The sequence below is a fragment of the Bactrocera dorsalis genome, chromosome 1 (assembly GCF_023373825.1).
Source record: "Bactrocera dorsalis isolate Fly_Bdor chromosome 1, ASM2337382v1, whole genome shotgun sequence".
Taxonomy (NCBI): Eukaryota; Metazoa; Arthropoda; class Insecta; order Diptera; family Tephritidae; genus Bactrocera; species Bactrocera dorsalis.
In genome coordinates this window covers 53916409-53941579 of record NC_064303.1, presented here as the reverse complement: position 1 = coordinate 53941579, position 25171 = coordinate 53916409, and the positions used below count along the sequence as shown (strand labels likewise).

Sequence of the window (25171 nt, the reverse complement as noted above, 5' to 3'; positions counted from 1 at the left end):
TTTTTCGAACAACTTTTTTTTTTTTTGACCTTTGTTGAAAATTTGACCCAACAATTTTTTTCGGTGTAAATTTTTTTTTCACTCATTCTGTTTGGCATTTCATTCTGACCAATCTGTAGAAGTTTCTCATCGATACAATTAAAATTACAGTTTAGGCAATATGATTTCCAAAAAATTCCGGTTTCGCAACACTGTGCACCGGCAATAAAATCAGTCTTATTACTTAATTTTTAAACCTCGTGTGAGCATGCTGAAAGCAAGCTTTTTTGAAATGAGTAATTAACACTTGGGAATGCGTGAACTAAATAATTTGTCTGTGCCTGGAATAACGTTAAAAGTAAAACCGATCGCGATTGCTCTTCTTACGCAATTGAATTCTTTATTTCAGGAATTTTATGACTTAGCCTAAACCTTAACCTAACGGCTTAAACTAACGGGACGCGTAAGTATGTATTTACAAAAAAGGGAAAGTAGAACTCATTTCATTACATTATGGTAGAAACTTATGGTGAGTATATACAGCAGTATTATTAGGGTGAGTACTTTTTCTATACTAATATTATAAAGCTGAAGAGTTTGTTTGTTTGAACGCGCTAATCTCCGAAACTACTGGTTGAGTAATTCTTTTTGTGCTGGATAGTCCATTTATCGAGGAAGGTTATAGGCTATATAGCATCACGCTGCGACCAATAGGAGTGAAGAAACAGTGGTAAATGTGTAAAAAACGGGGGAAATTATTTATCTTTGAGGGCTTCCGTTCCTTGCGCTGCGAAAGCGCTTCAAGATACACAAAAGTTATGTATGAAAGAATTATTTTTCTTTTAATGATCTAAAAAAAAGTCCGTGAGTACAGTTTTTGTGATAACTAATTTGGTCGAAATTATTTGTTAGAGTTGTATTAACATAATAATATTAATTTTTCTATATTTATTGTTATTTTCTTCTGTCGTTACATGCTATAAAACTATTCAAATTTTTGAGGTAATCCGTAATTTTTGTAGTTAGCAGTCATTTTATTATTTTAGATCTTACTCGCTGATGTTAATTCTTACTCTGCTTTTCTTATGCCTCGGGAGCGAAAATCTGGTATATCCAAAATGGCATGGTAGTTTTATTGACTGGTGATTTCCGTCAAACCCTCCCAGTGATTCAGAGGGGGACACCAGCAGATGAAATTTAAGCGTGAATTAAATCATCACGCTTATGGTCGACAGTTGAAAAACACCGCCTGAAAACGAATATGAGAGTGCATCTTCATAATGACGTGGATTCAGGACTTTACGCAGAAATGTTGTTGAAAATTGGTGATGGTTGTTTAGATGTTGACGTTGAAGGCTACATATTACTGTCAAGAGAATTTTGTAATTTAGTAGAAAGTGATGTGGATTTCATTGCTAATGTTTTTCCGGAATTGCGACAAAATTTGTGTAGTGATCAGTGGTTGTGTGCAAGAACAATATTAAACGAGGTTCAGGGAAAAGTTAAGGAATATTTGTCAATGGATACAATTAAAGATACGGAACTAAGTACTTCATATCCTGTGGAGTTTTTAAATTCACTTGAACTATCGGGTGTACTGTCACATAAACTTCAATTGAAACTAAATGTACCAGTAATGCTTATGCTCCTCTGCTATGTAATGGAACAAAACTTCGGATAACAAAATTGGGACAGAATATACTTGGTGCTACTATTTTAACAGGTGTCGGTAAGAGAAATAGTGTTATAATACCTCGGATACCAATTGTTCCCACTGACTTTCCATTCAAATTTAAAAGGGTTCAGTTTCCCGTCAAGCTTAGCTTTGATGTTACTATAAAGAAGGCACAAGGACAAGCGTTACAGGTAGCAGGAGTGCATTTAGAAAACCCATGCTTCTCTCATGGTCAACTTTATGTAGCCTGATCACGTGTATCTAATGCCCAGAATTTGCACATATTTGCACCCGACGGGAAAACTTATAACATGGTCTACAAAAATATACTAGATTAACACTTTGTGTTTTGTTTTTTTTAAATTGTTAGAATTCAGAATTATTTATTTTTGTTACGGTGAAATATATTTTAACATTTTTTGTTGCATTTCAATACGCATATTTTAAGGTGTTGAAACTTCATTGTCTGTAGTAACTTTTAAAAATTGTTGATCTCAGCCAACCAATAAAATTTAGTTGTCCTTTAGACTCATTTCTATTATTATACCTTTACCCTTTATCTCTCATACTTATTTAATGGCTCCACTGGGGGCGAAGCCGCGGGTAAGAAGCTAGTATAAAATATACTTTAACATTTTAATTCAAATATTTAATATAAAATTAATTCATATACATTAGTTTAGTATTATGTTTGGAAATAGTATTTATGTTTAAAGGGTGTCGCTTGACACAAGACCGGCCGCCTTGACAGGATCATGATCCTTCAACGTTGATTGGTAGCAGGGCGAGCTTATGAATTGGCCGCTTGATTGTGCCTGCTTTCGTTGTCACGTCTGCCACTCGCACCTTGCCGTCTTGCCGTACCGTTGCGGCGACCCGTCCTAGTACTCACTGTTGCGGTGGTGTGTTGTCTTCGTGTACGAGGACGAGGTCGCCGGCCTGCAGATTCTGCTCCGGATGTAGCCATTTGTTGCGCTGCTGAAGGCTCGTGCAGTACGTTTTGGATCACTGCTGCCAAAATTGTTGCTTGAGACTGCAAACAAGTTGCCATGTCTCGCAACAACGAATTATGTCCGCTGGTACTGCGCTGGGCAACCGATCAGCAAATGTGTTGGAGTTAGTACTTCTCCATCGTAGGGGTCCTGGCTCAACGGTGCTAGTGGACGCGAGTTGAGAATGGCTTCCGCTTCGGCTAGTACTGTTTACAGCTCTTCTGCGGTGAGAAGAGCGTTGCCGGCGCCCTGGGTGGTATAAAGGTGAAGCTGAATCCTTCTTCTGCGGCGAATCCCTTCACTTCCGTTGACTGAGCTAGAAATGACTCTTTCAGCTCGCACAGCTTGCGGTCGGCGCCGACGAAATTGGTTGCGTTGTCGCTGTATTTTTTCTGCGGAATCCCTCGGCGACCAATGAAGCTTTTTAGGGCAAAAATAAATGTATTAGTCGATAAGTCAGAAACTAATTCTAAGTGTACTCCTTTAGAAGTAAAGCACGCAAAAACTGCAATATAAGTTTTCACGGGTGGTCGACCACGTATTTTTAATGTTGTATATATTGGACCACAAAAATCTACGCTACATATAAGGAAGGGTCGTAGCGCTCGAATTATTTAATTCGTCCACGTTACAACCCCGAGACACTAGATCCGCAGGATTTTGTTTTGTTGGTATATGCCGCCAATGCACTTTGTCAGTCAACTCTTGGTTTTGGGACACTCTATTTGCGACGAAGGTATGTAATGAGGAGGGATGTGTTTTTATCCAACGTAAAACAATTTCAGAATCTGTCCAAAATGTAATTTTTTCGAAATGGCGATTCAACATAGGCGCAACTCTTGACCATAATTTTGAAGGAAAATGTGCTGCCGAGAGCTGAAGACGCGGAAAAGATTTGGTCTTCAGCGGAGCCATTCTAGACTTTGCAGCAAGCAGTGTACATTTGACACCACTAGCAGATTGTCTTCGTATGTATATGCAGCATCCGTACGCTCTTATTGAAGCGTCGGAGAAGCCATGTATTTGGTAGATAGCACTCGACTCTAGATTCACGTATCGAGGAATGCTAATTGTTGAAAGTTGCATTAGGTTGGCTTTGAAATTCTGCCAGCTAGTGTCGAGGCGCAATGGAATCGATTCATCCCAATCTAGTTTTTGAATCCAGAGCTCTTGTAATAAGATTTTTGCTTTGGTAACTAGTGGGGCTAATAATCCAAGAGGATCGAAAAGGCGAGCAGAAACTGATAATATGTTTCTTTTAGTGGCTCGCAAATCATTAAAATTGTCATCTAGGACAAATCGAAACAAATCCTCTTTCGGCAACTAATGGATTCTCAACGTTTTAGTAGAATTTTTGTCATTGAAGCTTAATGACTCGAAGCGTCAAAAACAACACGTAATTTGGTTGTTGTGCTTTCGGGTCTTAAAACGCATTGATGCGGAATGAAATAGTGTGGCTCACTCGTGATCTTATTGTTTGTTGGGCCATTCTGACTTGAAGCCTTCCTGAAGGCAATACTTCAGTTGTGTTAACCAAAATTGTTCGCACTCTTTTTGTTCTGGTGTTAACTTGTTGCCATTTGTTTCTGAAGGAAGTTCCACCAGAACCCAGAATTTTTGGACTACTGAATCTATGGACGTTAAGTCGTCTTCAGTTTGGCATAGTGTGCTAGTTGTCTCGGGAGGAGGACTAAGACTGCTAACATATTTGCCAGACACAATCCATCCCAAAAAAGTTTTCTGTAGCGTCGGTTGATTAAGGCCAATTTTAATTTGGCCAACCGTTAACGATCGAAAAAGGTTTCTGCACCCAATAAGATGCCAATCTTTTGGGATATGTGAAATTCTGGACCCGCCAAATTAAAATTGTGCGGAATTTTCCAACCATTAACGTTAATGGTATGGTCTGGATGATTAGCCGAAATGCATCGCATAATCCAGAATTCCGCCGAAAATTCATAGTTATTAACCCGCGACTTTTGTAATAAACGCGCTTAATTTGGCCCCGACTTTCGTACTGGAATTTCCAATTCCTATAATATTTAAGATTCTGGTTTTGTCGACGAATCCGCAGTTTTTGGGCCAAATGCTCTGTCATAAAATTGACTTGTGATCCGGAGTCCAGTAAGGCTCTTGCAGGTAGGTACTCCCCACAGCTGGTCCTCACCAGAATAATTGCTGTTGCCAACATTACCCGATCCGGCATACTCGATGTATGCAATGCATGTGTAGTTGTTGTTGGTTGCGGATGAGATTCAACAGCAAAGGAAACGGGGTACTGATGAAATAGCATATGATGGGATCGATTGCCCACACGAACCCGACCCGCTCTGCACTTGGAAACCGTATGTCCCTTACGAAAACAATTTATGCATAAGGGCACCGATTTGACATACTCAAATCTCTGTTGCACAGAGAGAGTTTTAAAAGTGGGGCAAGCAGATATGTAGTGGTCCTTTGATTTACACTGTTGGCAAAGAGGCTGCTTTGTATTTGCAGCTACTAACGACGATTTGGTCCTGTCCGATTTGGTTCCTGTCATGTGACTCGTGCTGATTGCAGCTCCGGGCTTCGTTCTCGAACATGACGCTCCTTCTGCTGATAATTGCTGAAATCTTCTATTCAGGGTGGCTTCACAGTCCTTCCGTAGTGGTAGCTTGTCGTAATCCAGCTGTGCTTCCCACTTTGATCGGGTGGCAGAGTCTACTTTTGTCATGACCATGTGTATTATAATCGCATTTGTACTTTGTTTCTCATTGCCCAGCGATAGCAATGAGTCATACACCCCCGACATTTCATCGACCATCGCTCACAATGAGGGTGCCGATGGCTTTTGGATAGTTGGCAACTCAAAAAGTTTCGAAATTATATTGAAGAATATCAAACATTTGTTGTTGCTAACGCCTTCGAATAATTTTCATCCGACATTTGAAAGGCTTTTACCCTACCCAGATTAACCAGATGGTTAAATTTTTCAATATCTGGGATATTTGGATTATTGTGAACCAGACTCTCAAACAAACTCATAAAATTTTTAAATTCGGAGCCTTGAGCTGTGAGATGTTATGAAAGATGTGCCCGCAATAGACGTTCTACTTTTTGCTAAAATTGTTTTAATTATAGATTTTGTTTCTACAATTATGTCCTCTAACTCCCCTCGGGCCATGTCGTCTTCATTAATCTCTTCAATTTTAGATTGACACTTCATCAACTTTTCACTGTGTGAGTTTAATATGTCGAGACGACATTCCAACTCAATTGGATCTAACGACATGGTTTTTTCAAAAAGGCCCGTCTTTATATGCAAAATGCTCCTTTTCGCCAGCGCCCTTTGACGCTTTAATGATTTTAAGTCGATCAACTCCTTACTTGGAGAGAGGTTGGCGATAGTTGGCTTTGGCTTGCTCATTTTTGTTTGTTAAAATTAAAATTTCGAAAAAGAACGATAACAGATATAATAGGAATCGATTACGAAAACGGAATAAAAATATCGATTTCCAATTATACGAAAGTCTAACCGATAATATTCGTAATGAGCACAGTGTTTTTTGCAAACGAGAGTCTGAAAACTGTGTGAAAACACACTGACCGAATTGTATTTTTTTTTTGCTTTTGCAAATTATTAAAAAAATTCACCTTAATGTTTAATATTTATATAAGATATACTCTAAACGCTACCGCAAATCGTTTGATCCCCTTTTTTATTTTTATATATAACCAATTTTTACAAAAATTGCACCTTAATGTTTAAGTGATGCGATCATAGACGCTATCACGAAACCCTCTTTCCCTTTTTCTTTCACGTCAATATATGTGTACGTATGTATATACGTGTCCAAATATTATATATTTATTTTGTATTTAAGCATTTAAATGTTAATTATTAGTATTTATTTTCTTTGTTTGCACCACTTTAAATGATTCGCACGCGTTACCTGTTGTGAATGCGTAGGCATTTTGCCTGCGTTCAATTGCCTGGTGCAGAGGAGGCAACGGCAGCTCATTCCCATGAAGGAAGTAGGTGTTGACGCAGCAGAGATGTCGTTGGCAGCAGCGATGGAGTCAACATCGCTGCCGCTAGCAACATCCAGTCCAGAAAAAGAAGTCGTGAGAGGAAGTGTGGCAGTTTTTCAGGATGAAAATTCGAGATTTAGTGTGAGTCTTAATCCTCTAATATGCACACGAAATTTCTCGACGAAGATCTCAAGGTCCAGTGGCATGTTCTCAGAAACGAAAAATTCTCCGGGCACAAGTAAACTGTGCCAAACGCAAGGGCAGCAGGTGAAGCGTTTAGGTCTTCTTTACAGCACGTGTAAAGTTCTAGGAGCACCGTTGGAAGAACTTCCGGCCAAAGAGAAACAGAGTTTCATATTAGAGCTGCCTTGAGCGTTCTGTGCCACCTCTCTACCAGCCCATTTGTTCTTATGCGATGGGTACCAATCAGCCGTGTCAAATCCATTAAGACCGCAGACTCAAGCTGGGTTCCTTTATCTGTGGTGATGATCAGCGGTGTGCCGAACTGAGTAATTCAGTTCGAGTAGAAAGCAGTGCAAACGACGTCAGCTGTCATGTCCTTCAGAGGAACAGCAACGGGCCATCTGGAAAATCTATTTCCGATTGTTAAACAGTACCTGATATGACTGGGGGCTGGAAGTTCAATGAGGTCGAAGTTTACATGGTTGAATTTAGCGTCAGGTACGTCAATGTGTTTAGGTGTGAGGCGATTGTGACGCTGAATCTTAGGGCGTTGGCATCGTATGCAGTTGCGGGACCAGTTCAGTGTGTCCTTCTTGATGTTCGGCCAAATGCACTTTTGCTTGAGTGTGCGGGCTATAACTCGACCGCTGGAATGAGAGAGTCTATGGACTGTGTCGAAGGGCACTCGGTGAAAATTTTTGGGAATGAAAGGTCTTACCACACCGAATAATATGTCACAATAAATTGAGGTGTTTTCGTCAATTGATAGATGTAGGAATTTCAAAGTCGTGTTGTTGTTGCGAATAAGCTGCTGGAGTTCTTCATCCACTTGCTGCTCATGCTAAATTCTTTCGGCAATCATAATGGTCAGCATTCTAATGGTACTGATCGTGAATGAGTCGTCCACCACCACATTTTCTTCAACATTGAGGTAAATGATCTCCGTGGTGAACTGGGAGATATAATCGAGTTGGTTTAGCTGTCGTGGTGAAGCTCTGCTAACTCTCTGGGCAAAAGCGCAGGTTAAAGTGGCGTCCCTCCAGTATTGTATGTCGGAAAAATTTAATGGCCGCAAATACTGCTAATAGCTCTATGTCGTACGTGCTGTACTTCACCTCAGTGGGGCTGAGCTTTCTGGAGAAAAATACATTGGCTTCCAGATGCTATCCTCAAACTGCTCTAACGATGCACCTACGGCTGATTCGGAGTCAGTTGTGAGTGAGAGAGAGAGGCGGTAGATGAAAGGAATGTTGCTTTAGTTGCTGCTGCAACACTCTTCTTATAGTCTTCTAGGGACTTTTGAGCCTTTTTAATGGTGCCTGTAGTTGTGAAGCATTGGAAATACATTTGCGGAAGTAATTGATCATCACCAGGAATCTACGGAGATCGATGATGCTCTCAGGCTTGGGGAATGACAGGATTGAATATGCACTAGCGAGATCGATTGTTGAAAAAATTTCCTTTCCGCGGAGGCGCTCAAATAAGTCTTCAGCGACAGGTAATGGGTAGCAGTCAGGGTCTGTTTTCGCTTCAGTCACCTGAAGTCTCCAGTAGTTCGCCATCCCCCCAGTTTCTTGGCTACCATGTGGATAGGACTGGCTGCATATATGGACTGGCTGTGGATAGGACTGGTTGCTGCTAGAAAGTCGAATTATCCCAAGATCTAGGAGCAGGTTGATGTCATCTTTTGCTGCTTTTAGTTTGTCACCGACCAGTCGGTGGACTCGTTCAATTAACGGAAGGCCCGTGGTCAGCCACGTCAGCCATGCTATGAGAGGCCGATGTGACCCTGGGTATGATGATATCAATAAAACGATTTAGTAGGTTGGCATACGTATTATTGGTATGAGTGTTGAAAAGGGCTTGGTGGTCCACTGTCGAAATACCATCTTCCGTGGTTTAAGCAACTTCTCCCGTCATAGTGAGTGATGTTAACGTGTCGATCAGTCGATGTTTTTTAGGTCTTTCAGGAGGCCATAATATACGATGAAGTCAGCCCCAATAATCGCAGACTGTACGTCGGTGCTGGTGGTTCCCTGATGATGTCCGACACCTTCTTGAGTATTGCTGGCTTCAAAGCGCCGACGACTGCCTGGGACGTAGTATTGTCGTTGCTGATGTTTCGCGACCATAGGTGGGCCCCCACCTGAATGAACCAGAGTTCGGAGCCTTGATTCAGAATTCAGGGAGTCTGAGTTGTGTGACTGCCGTAACTTGTGCATCGTTAAAAGACTGAACGTTGCGATACGGATAGTGATTGTTGCAGTTGCCTTGTACCGCATTGAAAATAATGTTTGTACCAGATGGTCTGTTGTCTGTGACAGGAATGCCAGTTGCTGTGTCACTGAAAAGCACGTTCTGAGCTTCTCCGGATAACAAGGAACTCTGTAGCAGCAGGTCGTCTCGCCGCTGTTGTTGCGTCTCTGCTACCCTTTGATCTTGTTGATTTTGCTCATGGCGAACAGATGAGTGATCGAGAGTAATTTTTGTGTTACATATAGTAACATGTGAAAACTTGGGGTTTAGTTTGACGCTATCCTCAGTAATCACGTCGGAGTTATCAATTTCAGCGTTAAAAGCCTTTATTACTCCAATGGTATTCAATGACTCTTATACAATAACACTTTGAAAATTTTACTTTGAAAAATTAACGTATTTTGTTTGTGTATATAAAATGTGTTAGTATGTGGTAGCGTCAGAATTTCTAGAATGTTGTTCTGGTAGCGTCAGAAGTTGCTAGAATCATAACTGTTCAGTGGCATGAGAATCGTAACTTCAATTCAGCTAAACATCTGTAATTGTTCATTGGCATAAGATTCTTAGCGGCAATTCAGCTTAACAGCTGTAATTACGCTATGGTGGAATTTGTTGCAGGCGGAATTGCCACAGATATACGACCAAAATATTAAATAATGAATTTAGCAAAATATCAAAAAATTTATTTACCAACGGGTGGAGTTCTCAATGCTTTATTGATTGATGAACGGTTTGATTGAAAATATGAATAAACAAACTAATCTTATTTGATGAATTATCGATGGTAACTCGAATGTTTGGTTCTGCTTATGACACATTAAAACAAATACTTAAAATAAACAACCCCTTGGGTGGCATACCGATTATATAGTTTAGTAATTTGAAGAAATTCTCACCAGTTGGTCATGCGGGATTATACTAGCACCTTATTTGGTTCCCCTTTGTTGAAATTCTGTGAAATTGCAGAAATATCAGGGTGTTCAATAAGTATTGTCGTTCAATAAGAGAGGGCGTTGCTACTAGCCGATTTTTTTGGTTTTGTTGGTACACTTTTCATATGAACGCATGTGAAGTTTCATTTAGTGTCGCCGCGTCACAGTATTTTTTACAATTGAAAAAATCGAATATCGTGCACTGATAAAATTATTATTTTTGAAAGGTGTAGTACTAAAAAAAATTCACGAAGTAATATTAATTGTTTACCTATAATTATAACATTAGAAAAGATGGGTTGCTGAATTTAAACGTGGTCATACATGTCTTGAAGACGATCCACGTGATCCAAAAAGCGCATCAACACCAAAAATCATAGCCAAAATACAGGATATGGTTTTTGAAGTGTGACACATTCGAATGCGAGTTTCTCAGCAACATTTGGAGCTTTTTAAAAAGAGTTCGTGTCCAGAAATCGGCCAAGAAGGTTATGGCATCAGGTTTTTGGGATACGAGAGGAATTTTGTTTGTTGATTATTTGCGAACGGGTAAAACAATTAATTCTGAATATTATTGCAACCTTTTGGACCAGTTGAAGGAAAAAATTCATGAAAAAATACCCGGTTTGCAGAAGAAAGTATCCTTTTTTATCAGGATAATGCACAGTGTCACAAGAGTATTTTGGCAATAGCTAAAATCTATTTGTTCATTTCTATTAGTTTGATAGCAGTCAACTTTCAAAGTTCAGGAGGTTTTGACGTTTAGTAACTGCTTTATCATTTCCAAAGACACATGAGTTGGGCATCTCTTTACATCTGGAGCGGGTCTAATTGTATGCTGGATTAAATTGATATTAATATATCAAAATCAAAGCCAGGAAAATACCTTAAGATAATACCAGAGAATCGGAATCCGAGTAATTTTATCTATACTTATACTGTATAAACTTATACACTGACCCGCAGTTTCGACTTATGGTTTGTTAGAAAAACGAAAATAAGTATACATAGTATATGGGAGTTGGGTAGTATCGACCATGGTCCCCTCCGCCAGATAAATGAATTTTCCCGGTGGTCAACGCTGCCAGATAAGCGCAGTGCCCGTGAACCACCAGTGTAAAGTCACCTGGTTGCTCCAAAATCTTTGGTATTACATAGGCTTACGGAAGTGGTATTGATTCAACGCATATTTGATACATAGAAATACAATTGTCAGGAAAATATTCTGTCTGAACTTTATCCCGTTATATTAATTACTTCTTGATTTATATATTGAAAACTGAAAAAATCAAATGGAATTTAAAATTATGCTATATGGGATGTAACTTGTAGCTGTATTCCGATCTCACCCAATTTCAGACTGTGAATGTGTACAAGAACATTTAACTTAATCGAAATTGTTTGGTCGAGTCCCGAATATGTGAAGCCCTCTTATCACGGAGATAAAATTTAATGTCATTGTCGAAATTAGTTATTAATTTATTGCTCTTTTAATAGTTTGAACCAGACCGTTTTATGGGGAGTGAGAGGGGTTATCTTCCGATTTCATGCCTTTTCACACTATCGATTGGAGTTCTTGTAACATATGTGCGGAAATTGATAATTGTAACTTTATTTGTTTAGGAGATATGTACATTAAACTTACTAGAGATGGGTGTATTCACTTTGGCAAAACTTTTTACCTGTGCCAAATTACAGTTTTATTTCTTAGTTTACTGCTTAGTTATGGCACTTTATGCTTTTTCGATTAATGGCGATTTGTGGGCGCGGCAGTAGTCTATTATATCCTTCTACGAACATCTTTATACGAAGAAATCCGGATGTCAAATTTCATCAAGATATCTCAATTTTTACTCAAGTTACGGGTTGAATGAACGGATAGACTGACAGTCACCCGGATTTCAGTTTTTTGTCATTCTGATCATTTCTATACATATACATATATAACCCTATCTATCTCGCTTAGTTTTTGGTGATACATACATACATATATCCATTTGGTGAACGAAACTATTACGAGTATATGTACTCTGTAGCAACAGGTTGCAAGAGCATAAAAGTATGTAAACGGAGTGATTGGTTGCCGCCATTTAAGATCACTAATAAAATATGCAAAAAAATGAAAATTAAAGATAATGCGAGATTTAAATGTATTTGGATATACTTTTTGTGATATAGCGCGTCATTGTATTAATTTTCAATGGAAAATGATTAAAAAGATTTATTAATTGAGAACTAACAAGCTAAATGTCTTAATAAGTATTGAAAGAACAAAAGTCAGTGGTTTTAAAATACCATAAATTTATAAAAAAAGGATACAAATATTTTCACCACATATTAAATTACCAATATATAATAATTTTCAATCAGAGTAAATGTTGACGTTTTAATTAAAATGCCAAAATTTTATGGGCGAAAAAATAGGGCCCATTTGAACGTAATATTATAAGTTATTTTTTATTTAGTTACTAGAATTTTCAGACTTAGTACAATTTTTTTTCTTTTTCAAACATAATGGCCCAAAATGGCACAGTAATTTTGACAGCAGTTTTTAAGGAAATTATAATAAAATAAAATATAATAATATATAAATATTCTAATTAAAAAAAATAAATTATACAATATGTGGTATTTGTTATTATATGTTTTTTTTTGGTTTTTTTTAGTGTACAAAATGTTACACCCGAACTTAGGCCTTCCTTACGAGTATTTGTTAACAGATGAATTTATAATTTTGATTAATTCGATGATTTTCTTGCACTTGAGATTACATTATATATTTGAAAAAAACATGAATTTTCCAAAAACAAACAGAAAATGTACATTGGTTGGCTTTGAGACTTACATTTGTATTTATAGATATGGCGATAGCTAAACGATTGGGAAACTCTACCATTCTGAATAGAGTCGTATATTAAGATGGTTTCATTGGCTTCAGGATCATTTCCACTTTATAGTTTTCATTCAAAAGTGTTTCTTTAAGAATATTTCCTATTACTTTTTTTCAATCCCGTCACGAAATTTCCTTGGAAATACCCTAAAGGGTGTGTAATAAAAAAGCTATGAAAATTCCATACAGCCTTACTTAAAAAGCTGAATATTTCGAGAAGTATTAATGATAGCGATTTCGACCTTTGTTGTTGCAAATAAAATATCCTACAAGTTTGTCATGAACATTTTTCTATACCTTTTGTTTTTTACGAGATAAACACAAAAAAAATGCGAATTTCATGGAAAAACAGGTTTAGAGCCCCGTACTACCTCGCCGGGGTGAGTTACGACTTTGTTGCACTAGGCACTTTTGTAGAGTGAACAATCCTGAGAAATATGCGTCTAAAGTCAAAGCGATGTCATAAAATACCTCTGATCTGTAAGAATTTAAAGATAAAAAATCACGATTGTAGTGTATTTTCTATGGAAAATTTTTACATACCTTGGTTCAGTTCTTAATGTTAATATTAAGGACTAAAATTTTCAGAAATTTTTTTTTAGAGTATTTCCAAAGAAATTTCGTGACAGGATTGGAAAAAATTAATAGTTCTAAAAAAAGCAACCTAATATATATACATATATAATTTAGAAATCCGATTAAAAATTTTTTTACGTTCATTTTCAGCAACAACAGTATTGAATGTTTTTAAAGACATACGATGACCTAGTAAGGGTTGATGTGTCTGAAAATTATGATTTCAAACATTTTTGGCTGCCAGGTTTAGGAATTTAGGGGGTTTTTCCCAAACAAAAAATGCAATACGTTGCTGCTAGAAAGTCGAATTATCCCAAGATCTAGGAGCAGGTTGATGTCATCTTTTGCTGCTTTTAGTTTGTCACCGACCAGTCGGTGGACTCGTTCAATTAACGGAAGGCCCGTGGTCAGCCACGTCAGCCATGCTATGAGAGGCCGATGTGACCCTGGGTATGATGATATCAATAAAACGATTTAGTAGGTTGGCATACGTATTATTGGTATGAGTGTTGAAAAGGGCTTGGTGGTCCACTGTCGAAATACCATCTTCCGTGGTTTAAGCAACTTCTCCCGTCATAGTGAGTGATGTTAACGTGTCGATCAGTCGATGTTTTTTAGGTCTTTCAGGAGGCCATAATATACGATGAAGTCAGCCCCAATAATCGCAGACTGTACGTCGGTGCTGGTGGTTCCCTGATGATGTCCGACACCTTCTTGAGTATTGCTGGCTTCAAAGCGCCGACGACTGCCTGGGACGTAGTATTGTCGTTGCTGATGTTTCGCGACCCTAGGTGGGCCCCCACCTGAATGAACCAGAGTTCGGAGCCTTGATTCAGAATTCAGGGAGTCTGAGTTGTGTGACTGCCGTAACTTGTGCATCGTTAAAAGACTGAACGTTGCGATACGGATAGTGATTGTTGCAGTTGCCTTGTACCGCATTGAAAATAATGTTTGTACCAGATGGTCTGTTGTCTGTGACAGGAATGCCAGTTGCTGTGTCACTGAAAAGCACGTTCTGAGCTTCTCCGGATAACAAGGAACTCTGTAGCAGCAGGTCGTCTCGCCGCTGTTGTTGCGTCTCTGCTACCCTTTGATCTTGTTGATTTTGCTCATGGCGAACAGATGAGTGATCGAGAGTAATTTTTGTGTTACATATAGTAACATGTGAAAACTTGGGGTTTAGTTTGACGCTATCCTCAGTAATCACGTCGGAGTTATCAATTTCAGCGTTAAAAGCCTTTATTACTCCAATGGTATTCAATGACTCTTATACAATAACACTTTGAAAATTTTACTTTGAAAAATTAACGTATTTTGTTTGTGTATATAAAATGTGTTAGTATGTGGTAGCGTCAGAATTTCTAGAATGTTGTTCTGGTAGCGTCAGAAGTTGCTAGAATCATAACTGTTCAGTGGCATGAGAATCGTAACTTCAATTCAGCTAAACATCTGTAATTGTTCATTGGCATAAGATTCTTAGCGGCAATTCAGCTTAACAGCTGTAATTACGCTATGGTGGAATTTGTTGCAGGCGGAATTGCCACAGATATACGACCAAAATATTAAATAATGAATTTAGCAAAATATCAAAAAATTTATTTACCAACGGGTGGAGTTCTCAATGCTTTATTGATTGATGAACGGTTTGATTGAAAATATGAATAAACAAACTAATCTTATTTGATGAATTATCGATGGTAACTCGAATGTTTGGTTCTGCTTATGACACATTAAAACAAATACTTAAAATAAACAACCCCTTGGGTGGCATACCGATTATATAGTTTAGTAATTTGAAGAAATTCTCACCAGTTGGTCATGCGGGATTATACTAGCACCTTATTTGGTTCCCCTTTGTTGAAATTCTGTGAAATTGCAGAAATATCAGGGTGTTCAATAAGTATTGTCGTTCAATAAGAGAGGGCGTTGCTACTAGCCGATTTTTTTGGTTTTGTTGGTACACTTTTCATATGAACGCATGTGAAGTTTCATTTAGTGTCGCCGCGTCACAGTATTTTTTACAATTGAAAAAATCGAATATCGTGCACTGATAAAATTATTATTTTTGAAAGGTGTAGTACTAAAAAAAATTCACGAAGTAATATTAATTGTTTACCTATAATTATAACATTAGAAAAGATGGGTTGCTGAATTTAAACGTGGTCATACATGTCTTGAAGACGATCCACGTGATCCAAAAAGCGCATCAACACCAAAAATCATAGCCAAAATACAGGATATGGTTTTTGAAGTGTGACACATTCGAATGCGAGTTTCTCAGCAACATTTGGAGCTTTTTAAAAAGAGTTCGTGTCCAGAAATCGGCCAAGAAGGTTATGGCATCAGGTTTTTGGGATACGAGAGGAATTTTGTTTGTTGATTATTTGCGAACGGGTAAAACAATTAATTCTGAATATTATTGCAACCTTTTGGACCAGTTGAAGGAAAAAATTCATGAAAAAATACCCGGTTTGCAGAAGAAAGTATCCTTTTTTATCAGGATAATGCACAGTGTCACAAGAGTATTTTGGCAATAGCTAAAATCTATTTGTTCATTTCTATTAGTTTGATAGCAGTCAACTTTCAAAGTTCAGGAGGTTTTGACGTTTAGTAACTGCTTTATCATTTCCAAAGACACATGAGTTGGGCATCTCTTTACATCTGGAGCGGGTCTAATTGTATGCTGGATTAAATTGATATTAATATATCAAAATCAAAGCCAGGAAAATACCTTAAGATAATACCAGAGAATCGGAATCCGAGTAATTTTATCTATACTTATACTGTATAAACTTATACACTGACCCGCAGTTTCGACTTATGGTTTGTTAGAAAAACGAAAATAAGTATACATAGTATATGGGAGTTGGGTAGTATCGACCATGGTCCCCTCCGCCAGATAAATGAATTTTCCCGGTGGTCAACGCTGCCAGATAAGCGCAGTGCCCGTGAACCACCAGTGTAAAGTCACCTGGTTGCTCCAAAATCTTTGGTATTACATAGGCTTACGGAAGTGGTATTGATTCAACGCATATTTGATACATAGAAATACAATTGTCAGGAAAATATTCTGTCTGAACTTTATCCCGTTATATTAATTACTTCTTGATTTATATATTGAAAACTGAAAAAATCAAATGGAATTTAAAATTATGCTATATGGGATGTAACTTGTAGCTGTATTCCGATCTCACCCAATTTCAGACTGTGAATGTGTACAAGAACATTTAACTTAATCGAAATTGTTTGGTCGAGTCCCGAATATGTGAAGCCCTCTTATCACGGAGATAAAATTTAATGTCATTGTCGAAATTAGTTATTAATTTATTGCTCTTTTAATAGTTTGAACCAGACCGTTTTATGGGGAGTGAGAGGGGTTATCTTCCGATTTCATGCCTTTTCACACTATCGATTGGAGTTCTTGTAACATATGTGCGGAAATTGATAATTGTAACTTTATTTGTTTAGGAGATATGTACATTAAACTTACTAGAGATGGGTGTATTCACTTTGGCAAAACTTTTTACCTGTGCCAAATTACAGTTTTATTTCTTAGTTTACTGCTTAGTTATGGCACTTTATGCTTTTTCGATTAATGGCGATTTGTGGGCGCGGCAGTAGTCTATTATATCCTTCTACGAACATCTTTATACGAAGAAATCCGGATGTCAAATTTCATCAAGATATCTCAATTTTTACTCAAGTTACGGGTTGAATGAACGGATAGACTGACAGTCACCCGGATTTCAGTTTTTTGTCATTCTGATCATTTCTATACATATACATATATAACCCTATCTATCTCGCTTAGTTTTTGGTGATACATACATACATATATCCATTTGGTGAACGAAACTATTACGAGTATATGTACTCTGTAGCAACAGGTTGCAAGAGCATAAAAGTATGTAAACGGAGTGATTGGTTGCCGCCATTTAAGATCACTAATAAAATATGCAAAAAAATGAAAATTAAAGATAATGCGAGATTTAAATGTATTTGGATATACTTTTTGTGATATAGCGCGTCATTGTATTAATTTTCAATGGAAAATGATTAAAAAGATTTATTAATTGAGAACTAACAAGCTAAATGTCTTAATAAGTATTGAAAGAACAAAAGTCAGTGGTTTTAAAATACCATAAATTTATAAAAAAAGGATACAAATATTTTCACCACATATTAAATTACCAATATATAATAATTTTCAATCAGAGTAAATGTTGACGTTTTAATTAAAATGCCAAAATTTTATGGGCGAAAAAATAGGGCCCATTTGAACGTAATATTATAAGTTATTTTTTATTTAGTTACTAGAATTTTCAGACTTAGTACAATTTTTTTTCTTTTTCAAACATAATGGCCCAAAATGGCACAGTAATTTTGACAGCAGTTTTTAAGGAAATTATAATAAAATAAAATATAATAATATATAAATATTCTAATTAAAAAAAATAAATTATACAATATGTGGTATTTGTTATTATATGTTTTTTTTTGGTTTTTTTTAGTGTACAAAATGTTACACCCGAACTTAGGCCTTCCTTACGAGTATTTGTTAACAGATGAATTTATAATTTTGATTAATTCGATGATTTTCTTGCACTTGAGATTACATTATATATTTGAAAAAAACATGAATTTTCCAAAAACAAACAGAAAATGTACATTGGTTGGCTTTGAGACTTACATTTGTATTTATAGATATGGCGATAGCTAAACGATTGGGAAACTCTACCATTCTGAATAGAGTCGTATATTAAGATGGTTTCATTGGCTTCAGGATCATTTCCACTTTATAGTTTTCATTCAAAAGTGTTTCTTTAAGAATATTTCCTATTACTTTTTTTCAATCCCGTCACGAAATTTCCTTGGAAATACCCTAAAGGGTGTGTAATAAAAAAGCTATGAAAATTCCATACAGCCTTACTTAAAAAGCTGAATATTTCGAGAAGTATTAATGATAGCGATTTCGACCTTTGTTGTTGCAAATAAAATATCCTACAAGTTTGTCATGAACATTTTTCTATACCTTTTGTTTTTTACGAGATAAACACAAAAAAAATGCGAATTTCATGGAAAAAACAGGTTTAGAGCCCCGTACTACCTCGCCGGCGTGAGTTACGACTTTGTTGCACTGGGCACTTTTGTAGAGTGAACAATCCTGAGAAATGTGCGTCTAAAGTCAAAGCGATGGGGTAAAATACCTCTGATCTGTAAGAATTTAAAGATAAAAAATCACGATTGTAGTGTATTTTCTATGGAAAATTTTTACATACCTTGGTTCAGTTCTTAATGTTAATATTAAGGACTAAAATTTTCAGAAATTTTTTTTTAGAGTATTTCCAAAGAAATTTCGTGACAGGATTGGAAAAAATTAATAGTTCTAAAAAAAGCAACCTAATATATATACATATATAATTTAGAAATCCGATTAAAAATTTTTTTACGTTCATTTTCAGCAACAACAGTATTGAATGTTTTTAAAGACATACGATGACCTAGTAAGGGTTGATGTGTCTGAAAATTATGATTTCAAACATTTTTGGCTGCCAGGTTTAGGTATTTAGGGGGTTTTTCCCAAACAAAAAATGCAATACGTTGCTGCTAGAAAGTCGAATTATCCCAAGATCTAGGAGCAGGTTGATGTCATCTTTTGCTGCTTTTAGTTTGTCACCGACCAGTCGGTGGACTCGTTCAATTAACGGAAGGCCCGTGGTCAGCCACGTCAGCCATGCTATGAGAGGCCGATGTGACCCTGGGTATGATGATATCAATAAAACGATTTAGTAGGTTGGTATACGTATTATTGGTATGAGTGTTGAAAAGGGCTTGGTGGTCCACTGTCGAAATACCATCTTCCGTGGTTTAAGCAACTTCTCCCGTCATAGTGAGTGATGTTAACGTGTCGATCAGTCGATGTTTTTTAGGTCTTTCAGGAGGCCATAATATACGATGAAGTCAGCCCCAATAATCGCAGACTGTACGTCGGTGCTGGTGGTTCCCTGATGATGTCCGACACCTTCTTGAGTATTGCTGGCTTCAAAGCGCCGACGACTGCCTGGGACGTAGTATTGTCGTTGCTGATGTTTCGCGACCCTAGGTGGGCCCCCACCTGAATGAACCAGAGTTCGGAGCCTTGATTCAGAATTCAGGGAGTCTGAGTTGTGTGACTGCCGTAACTTGTGCATCGTTAAAAGACTGAACGTTGCGATACGGATAGTGATTGTTGCAGTTGCCTTGTACCGCATTGAAAATAATGTTTGTACCAGATGGTCTGTTGTCTGTGACAGGAATGCCAGTTGCTGTGTCACTGAAAAGCACGTTCTGAGCTTCTCCGGATAACAAGGAACTCTGTAGCAGCAGGTCGTCTCGCCGCTGTTGTTGCGTCTCTGCTACCCTTTGATCTTGTTGATTTTGCTCATGGCGAACAGATGAGTGATCGAGAGTAATTTTTGTGTTACATATAGTAACATGTGAAAACTTGGGGTTTAGTTTGACGCTATCCTCAGTAATCACGTCGGAGTTATCAATTTCAGCGTTAAAAGCCTTTATTACTCCAATGGTATTCAATGACTCTTATACAATAACACTTTGAAAATTTTACTTTGAAAAATTAACGTATTTTGTTTGTGTATATAAAATGTGTTAGTATGTGGTAGCGTCAGAATTTCTAGAATGTTGTTCTGGTAGCGTCAGAAGTTGCTAGAATCATAACTGTTCAGTGGCATGAGAATCGTAACTTCAATTCAGCTAAACATCTGTAATTGTTCATTGGCATAAGATTCTTAGCGGCAATTCAGCTTAACAGCTGTAATTACGCTATGGTGGAATTTGTTGCAGGCGGAATTGCCACAGATATACGACCAAAATATTAAATAATGAATTTAGCAAAATATCAAAAAATTTATTTACCAACGGGTGGAGTTCTCAATGCTTTATTGATTGATGAACGGTTTGATTGAAAATATGAATAAACAAACTAATCTTATTTGATGAATTATCGATGGTAACTCGAATGTTTGGTTCTGCTTATGACACATTAAAACAAATACTTAAAATAAACAACCCCTTGGGTGGCATACCGATTATATAGTTTAGTAATTTGAAGAAATTCTCACCAGTTGGTCATGCGGGATTATACTAGCACCTTATTTGGTTCCCCTTTGTTGAAATTCTGTGAAATTGCAGAAATATCAGGGTGTTCAATAAGTATTGTCGTTCAATAAGAGAGGGCGTTGCTACTAGCCGATTTTTTTGGTTTTGTTGGTACACTTTTCATATGAACGCATGTGAAGTTTCATTTAGTGTCGCCGCGTCACAGTATTTTTTACAATTGAAAAAATCGAATATCGTGCACTGATAAAATTATTATTTTTGAAAGGTGTAGTACTAAAAAAAATTCACGAAGTAATATTAATTGTTTACCTATAATTATAACATTAGAAAAGATGGGTTGCTGAATTTAAACGTGGTCATACATGTCTTGAAGACGATCCACGTGATCCAAAAAGCGCATCAACACCAAAAATCATAGCCAAAATACAGGATATGGTTTTTGAAGTGTGACACATTCGAATGCGAGTTTCTCAGCAACATTTGGAGCTTTTTAAAAAGAGTTCGTGTCCAGAAATCGGCCAAGAAGGTTATGGCATCAGGTTTTTGGGATACGAGAGGAATTTTGTTTGTTGATTATTTGCGAACGGGTAAAACAATTAATTCTGAATATTATTGCAACCTTTTGGACCAGTTGAAGGAAAAAATTCATGAAAAAATACCCGGTTTGCAGAAGAAAGTATCCTTTTTTATCAGGATAATGCACAGTGTCACAAGAGTATTTTGGCAATAGCTAAAATCTATTTGTTCATTTCTATTAGTTTGATAGCAGTCAACTTTCAAAGTTCAGGAGGTTTTGACGTTTAGTAACTGCTTTATCATTTCCAAAGACACATGAGTTGGGCATCTCTTTACATCTGGAGCGGGTCTAATTGTATGCTGGATTAAATTGATATTAATATATCAAAATCAAAGCCAGGAAAATACCTTAAGATAATACCAGAGAATCGGAATCCGAGTAATTTTATCTATACTTATACTGTATAAACTTATACACTGACCCGCAGTTTCGACTTATGGTTTGTTAGAAAAACGAAAATAAGTATACATAGTATATGGGAGTTGGGTAGTATCGACCATGGTCCCCTCCGCCAGATAAATGAATTTTCCCGGTGGTCAACGCTGCCAGATAAGCGCAGTGCCCGTGAACCACCAGTGTAAAGTCACCTGGTTGCTCCAAAATCTTTGGTATTACATAGGCTTACGGAAGTGGTATTGATTCAACGCATATTTGATACATAGAAATACAATTGTCAGGAAAATATTCTGTCTGAACTTTATCCCGTTATATTAATTACTTCTTGATTTATATATTGAAAACTGAAAAAATCAAATGGAATTTAAAATTATGCTATATGGGATGTAACTTGTAGCTGTATTCCGATCTCACCCAATTTCAGACTGTGAATGTGTACAAGAACATTTAACTTAATCGAAATTGTTTGGTCGAGTCCCGAATATGTGAAGCCCTCTTATCACGGAGATAAAATTTAATGTCATTGTCGAAATTAGTTATTAATTTATTGCTCTTTTAATAGTTTGAACCAGACCGTTTTATGGGGAGTGAGAGGGGTTATCTTCCGATTTCATGCCTTTTCACACTATCGATTGGAGTTCTTGTAACATATGTGCGGAAATTGATAATTGTAACTTTATTTGTTTAGGAGATATGTACATTAAACTTACTAGAGATGGGTGTATTCACTTTGGCAAAACTTTTTACCTGTGCCAAATTACAGTTTTATTTCTTAGTTTACTGCTTAGTTATGGCACTTTATGCTTTTTCGATTAATGGCGATTTGTGGGCGCGGCAGTAGTCTATTATATCCTTCTACGAACATCTTTATACGAAGAAATCCGGATGTCAAATTTCATCAAGATATCTCAATTTTTACTCAAGTTACGGGTTGAATGAACGGATAGACTGACAGTCACCCGGATTTCAGTTTTTTGTCATTCTGATCATTTCTATACATATACATATATAACCCTATCTATCTCGCTTAGTTTTTGGTGATACATACATACATATATCCATTTGGTGAACGAAACTATTACGAGTATATGTACTCTGTAGCAACAGGTTGCAAGAGCATAAAAGTATGTAAACGGAGTGATTGGTTGCCGCCATTTAAGATCACTAATAAAATATGCAAAAAAATGAAAATTAAAGATAATGCGAGATTTAAATGTATTTGGATATACTTTTTGTGATATAGCGCGTCATTGTATTAATTTTCAATGGAAAATGATTAAAAAGATTTATTAATTGAGAACTAACAAGCTAAATGTCTTAATAAGTATTGAAAGAACAAAAGTCAGTGGTTTTAAAATACCATAAATTTATAAAAAAAGGATACAAATATTTTCACCACATATTAAATTACCAATATATAATAATTTTCAATCAGAGTAAATGTTGACGTTTTAATTAAAATGCCAAAATTTTATGGGCGAAAAAATAGGGCCCATTTGAACGTAATATTATAAGTTATTTTTTATTTAGTTACTAGAATTTTCAGACTTAGTACAATTTTTTTTCTTTTTCAAACATAATGGCCCAAAATGGCACAGTAATTTTGACAGCAGTTTTTAAGGAAATTATAATAAAATAAAATATAATAATATATAAATATTCTAATTAAAAAAATAAATTATACAATATGTGGTATTTGTTATTATATGTTTTTTTTTGGTTTTTTTTAGTGTACAAAATGTTACACCCGAACTTAGGCCTTCCTTACGAGTATTTGTTAACAGATGAATTTATAATTTTGATTAATTCGATGATTTTCTTGCACTTGAGATTACATTATATATTTGAAAAAAACATGAATTTTCCAAAAACAAACAGAAAATGTACATTGGTTGGCTTTGAGACTTACATTTGTATTTATAGATATGGCGATAGCTAAACGATTGGGAAACTCTACCATTCTGAATAGAGTCGTATATTAAGATGGTTTCATTGGCTTCAGGATCATTTCCACTTTATAGTTTTCATTCAAAAGTGTTTCTTTAAGAATATTTCCTATTACTTTTTTTCAATCCCGTCACGAAATTTCCTTGGAAATACCCTAAAGGGTGTGTAATAAAAAAGCTATGAAAATTCCATACAGCCTTACTTAAAAAGCTGAATATTTCGAGAAGTATTAATGATAGCGATTTCGACCTTTGTTGTTGCAAATAAAATATCCTACAAGTTTGTCATGAACATTTTTCTATACCTTTTGTTTTTTACGAGATAAACACAAAAAAAATGCGAATTTCATGGAAAAACAGGTTTAGAGCCCCGTACTACCTCGCCGGGGTGAGTTACGACTTTGTTGCACTAGGCACTTTTGTAGAGTGAACAATCCTGAGAAATATGCGTCTAAAGTCAAAGCGATGTCATAAAATACCTCTGATCTGTAAGAATTTAAAGATAAAAAATCACGATTGTAGTGTATTTTCTATGGAAAATTTTTACATACCTTGGTTCAGTTCTTAATGTTAATATTAAGGACTAAAATTTTCAGAAATTTTTTTTTAGAGTATTTCCAAAGAAATTTCGTGACAGGATTGGAAAAAATTAATAGTTCTAAAAAAAGCAACCTAATATATATACATATATAATTTAGAAATCCGATTAAAAATTTTTTTACGTTCATTTTCAGCAACAACAGTATTGAATGTTTTTAAAGACATACGATGACCTAGTAAGGGTTGATGTGTCTGAAAATTATGATTTCAAACATTTTTGGCTGCCAGGTTTAGGAATTTAGGGGGTTTTTCCCAAACAAAAAATGCAATACGTAATATACATGGTCTGTCGCAAAAGAAACAGGACTGTTGAAAAAAACAACAAAAAATTTATATTTTTCAAAAGTTATATTTTTTTATTTAAAGTAGTTTCTTTGTGCTTCGATACAGCGCCCGGTCAATTAACATTTCAAATGAGTGTTCAAGGTAATTTTTCGGAATGTTCTTGAGAATATCGGTCGTCGCCTTTTGGATAGCTGAAATGTCCTGAAACCAGTGTCCTTTCATTGGCAAACGAAGTTTTCCAAATAGGTAAAAATCACAGGATTAATGGTTGATATGGAGTTTTTTGTCAAAAAATCAGTGATTAAGGTGCAACAGGTGCCAGGACCCTGCCACACGGTATTGTGGTCGAGCACGACGAATGCGCACAGCATTAATCGTTTGGCCAGGTGGGACGAACTCTCGGTGTACAATACCCTCGGAATCGTAAAAACAAATCATCATTATCTTTATTTTTGACTTCTGAAGACGACTTTTTTTCGATGACTTCTGATCGTCACAGAGGTCCTTACGACCTTCTTGGAATCGCTTAAATCACTCATGCACATTACTACGGGATAGGCACTGATCACCATAAACTTTTTTCATCATTTGAAATGTTTCAGTAAACGTTTTCCCAAGTTTAAAACAAAACTTAATATTCGCTCTTTTTTTCAAAATATATTTTACGACCGATGACCAAAAGCTGCTGTCACTTTTTGATCGATAACATTGATTGTAGTTATCCAATTATCTTAAAATTTTTACGAAATGT

General features: G+C 36.4%; 1 protein-coding gene across 14 annotated transcripts in view; it reads right to left on the bottom strand.

Moving 5' to 3' along the window:
- LOC105233578 (FERM domain-containing protein 5) overlaps window positions 1-25171 on the bottom strand; it is a 753696-nt gene that overhangs the window by 712657 nt on the left and 15868 nt on the right. The window contains exon 1 of one of the 14 annotated variants that reach the window (XM_049462600.1): window positions 12015-12352. The exons of the other annotated variants lie outside the window; for them this stretch is intronic. Within the exon in view, the coding sequence (XP_049318557.1) occupies window positions 12015-12020 (6 nt within the window). The 5' untranslated portion in view covers window positions 12021-12352. Of the gene's footprint in view, window positions 1-12014; window positions 12353-25171 lie in introns of those variants that run through there. 14 annotated transcript variants of the gene reach the window in all.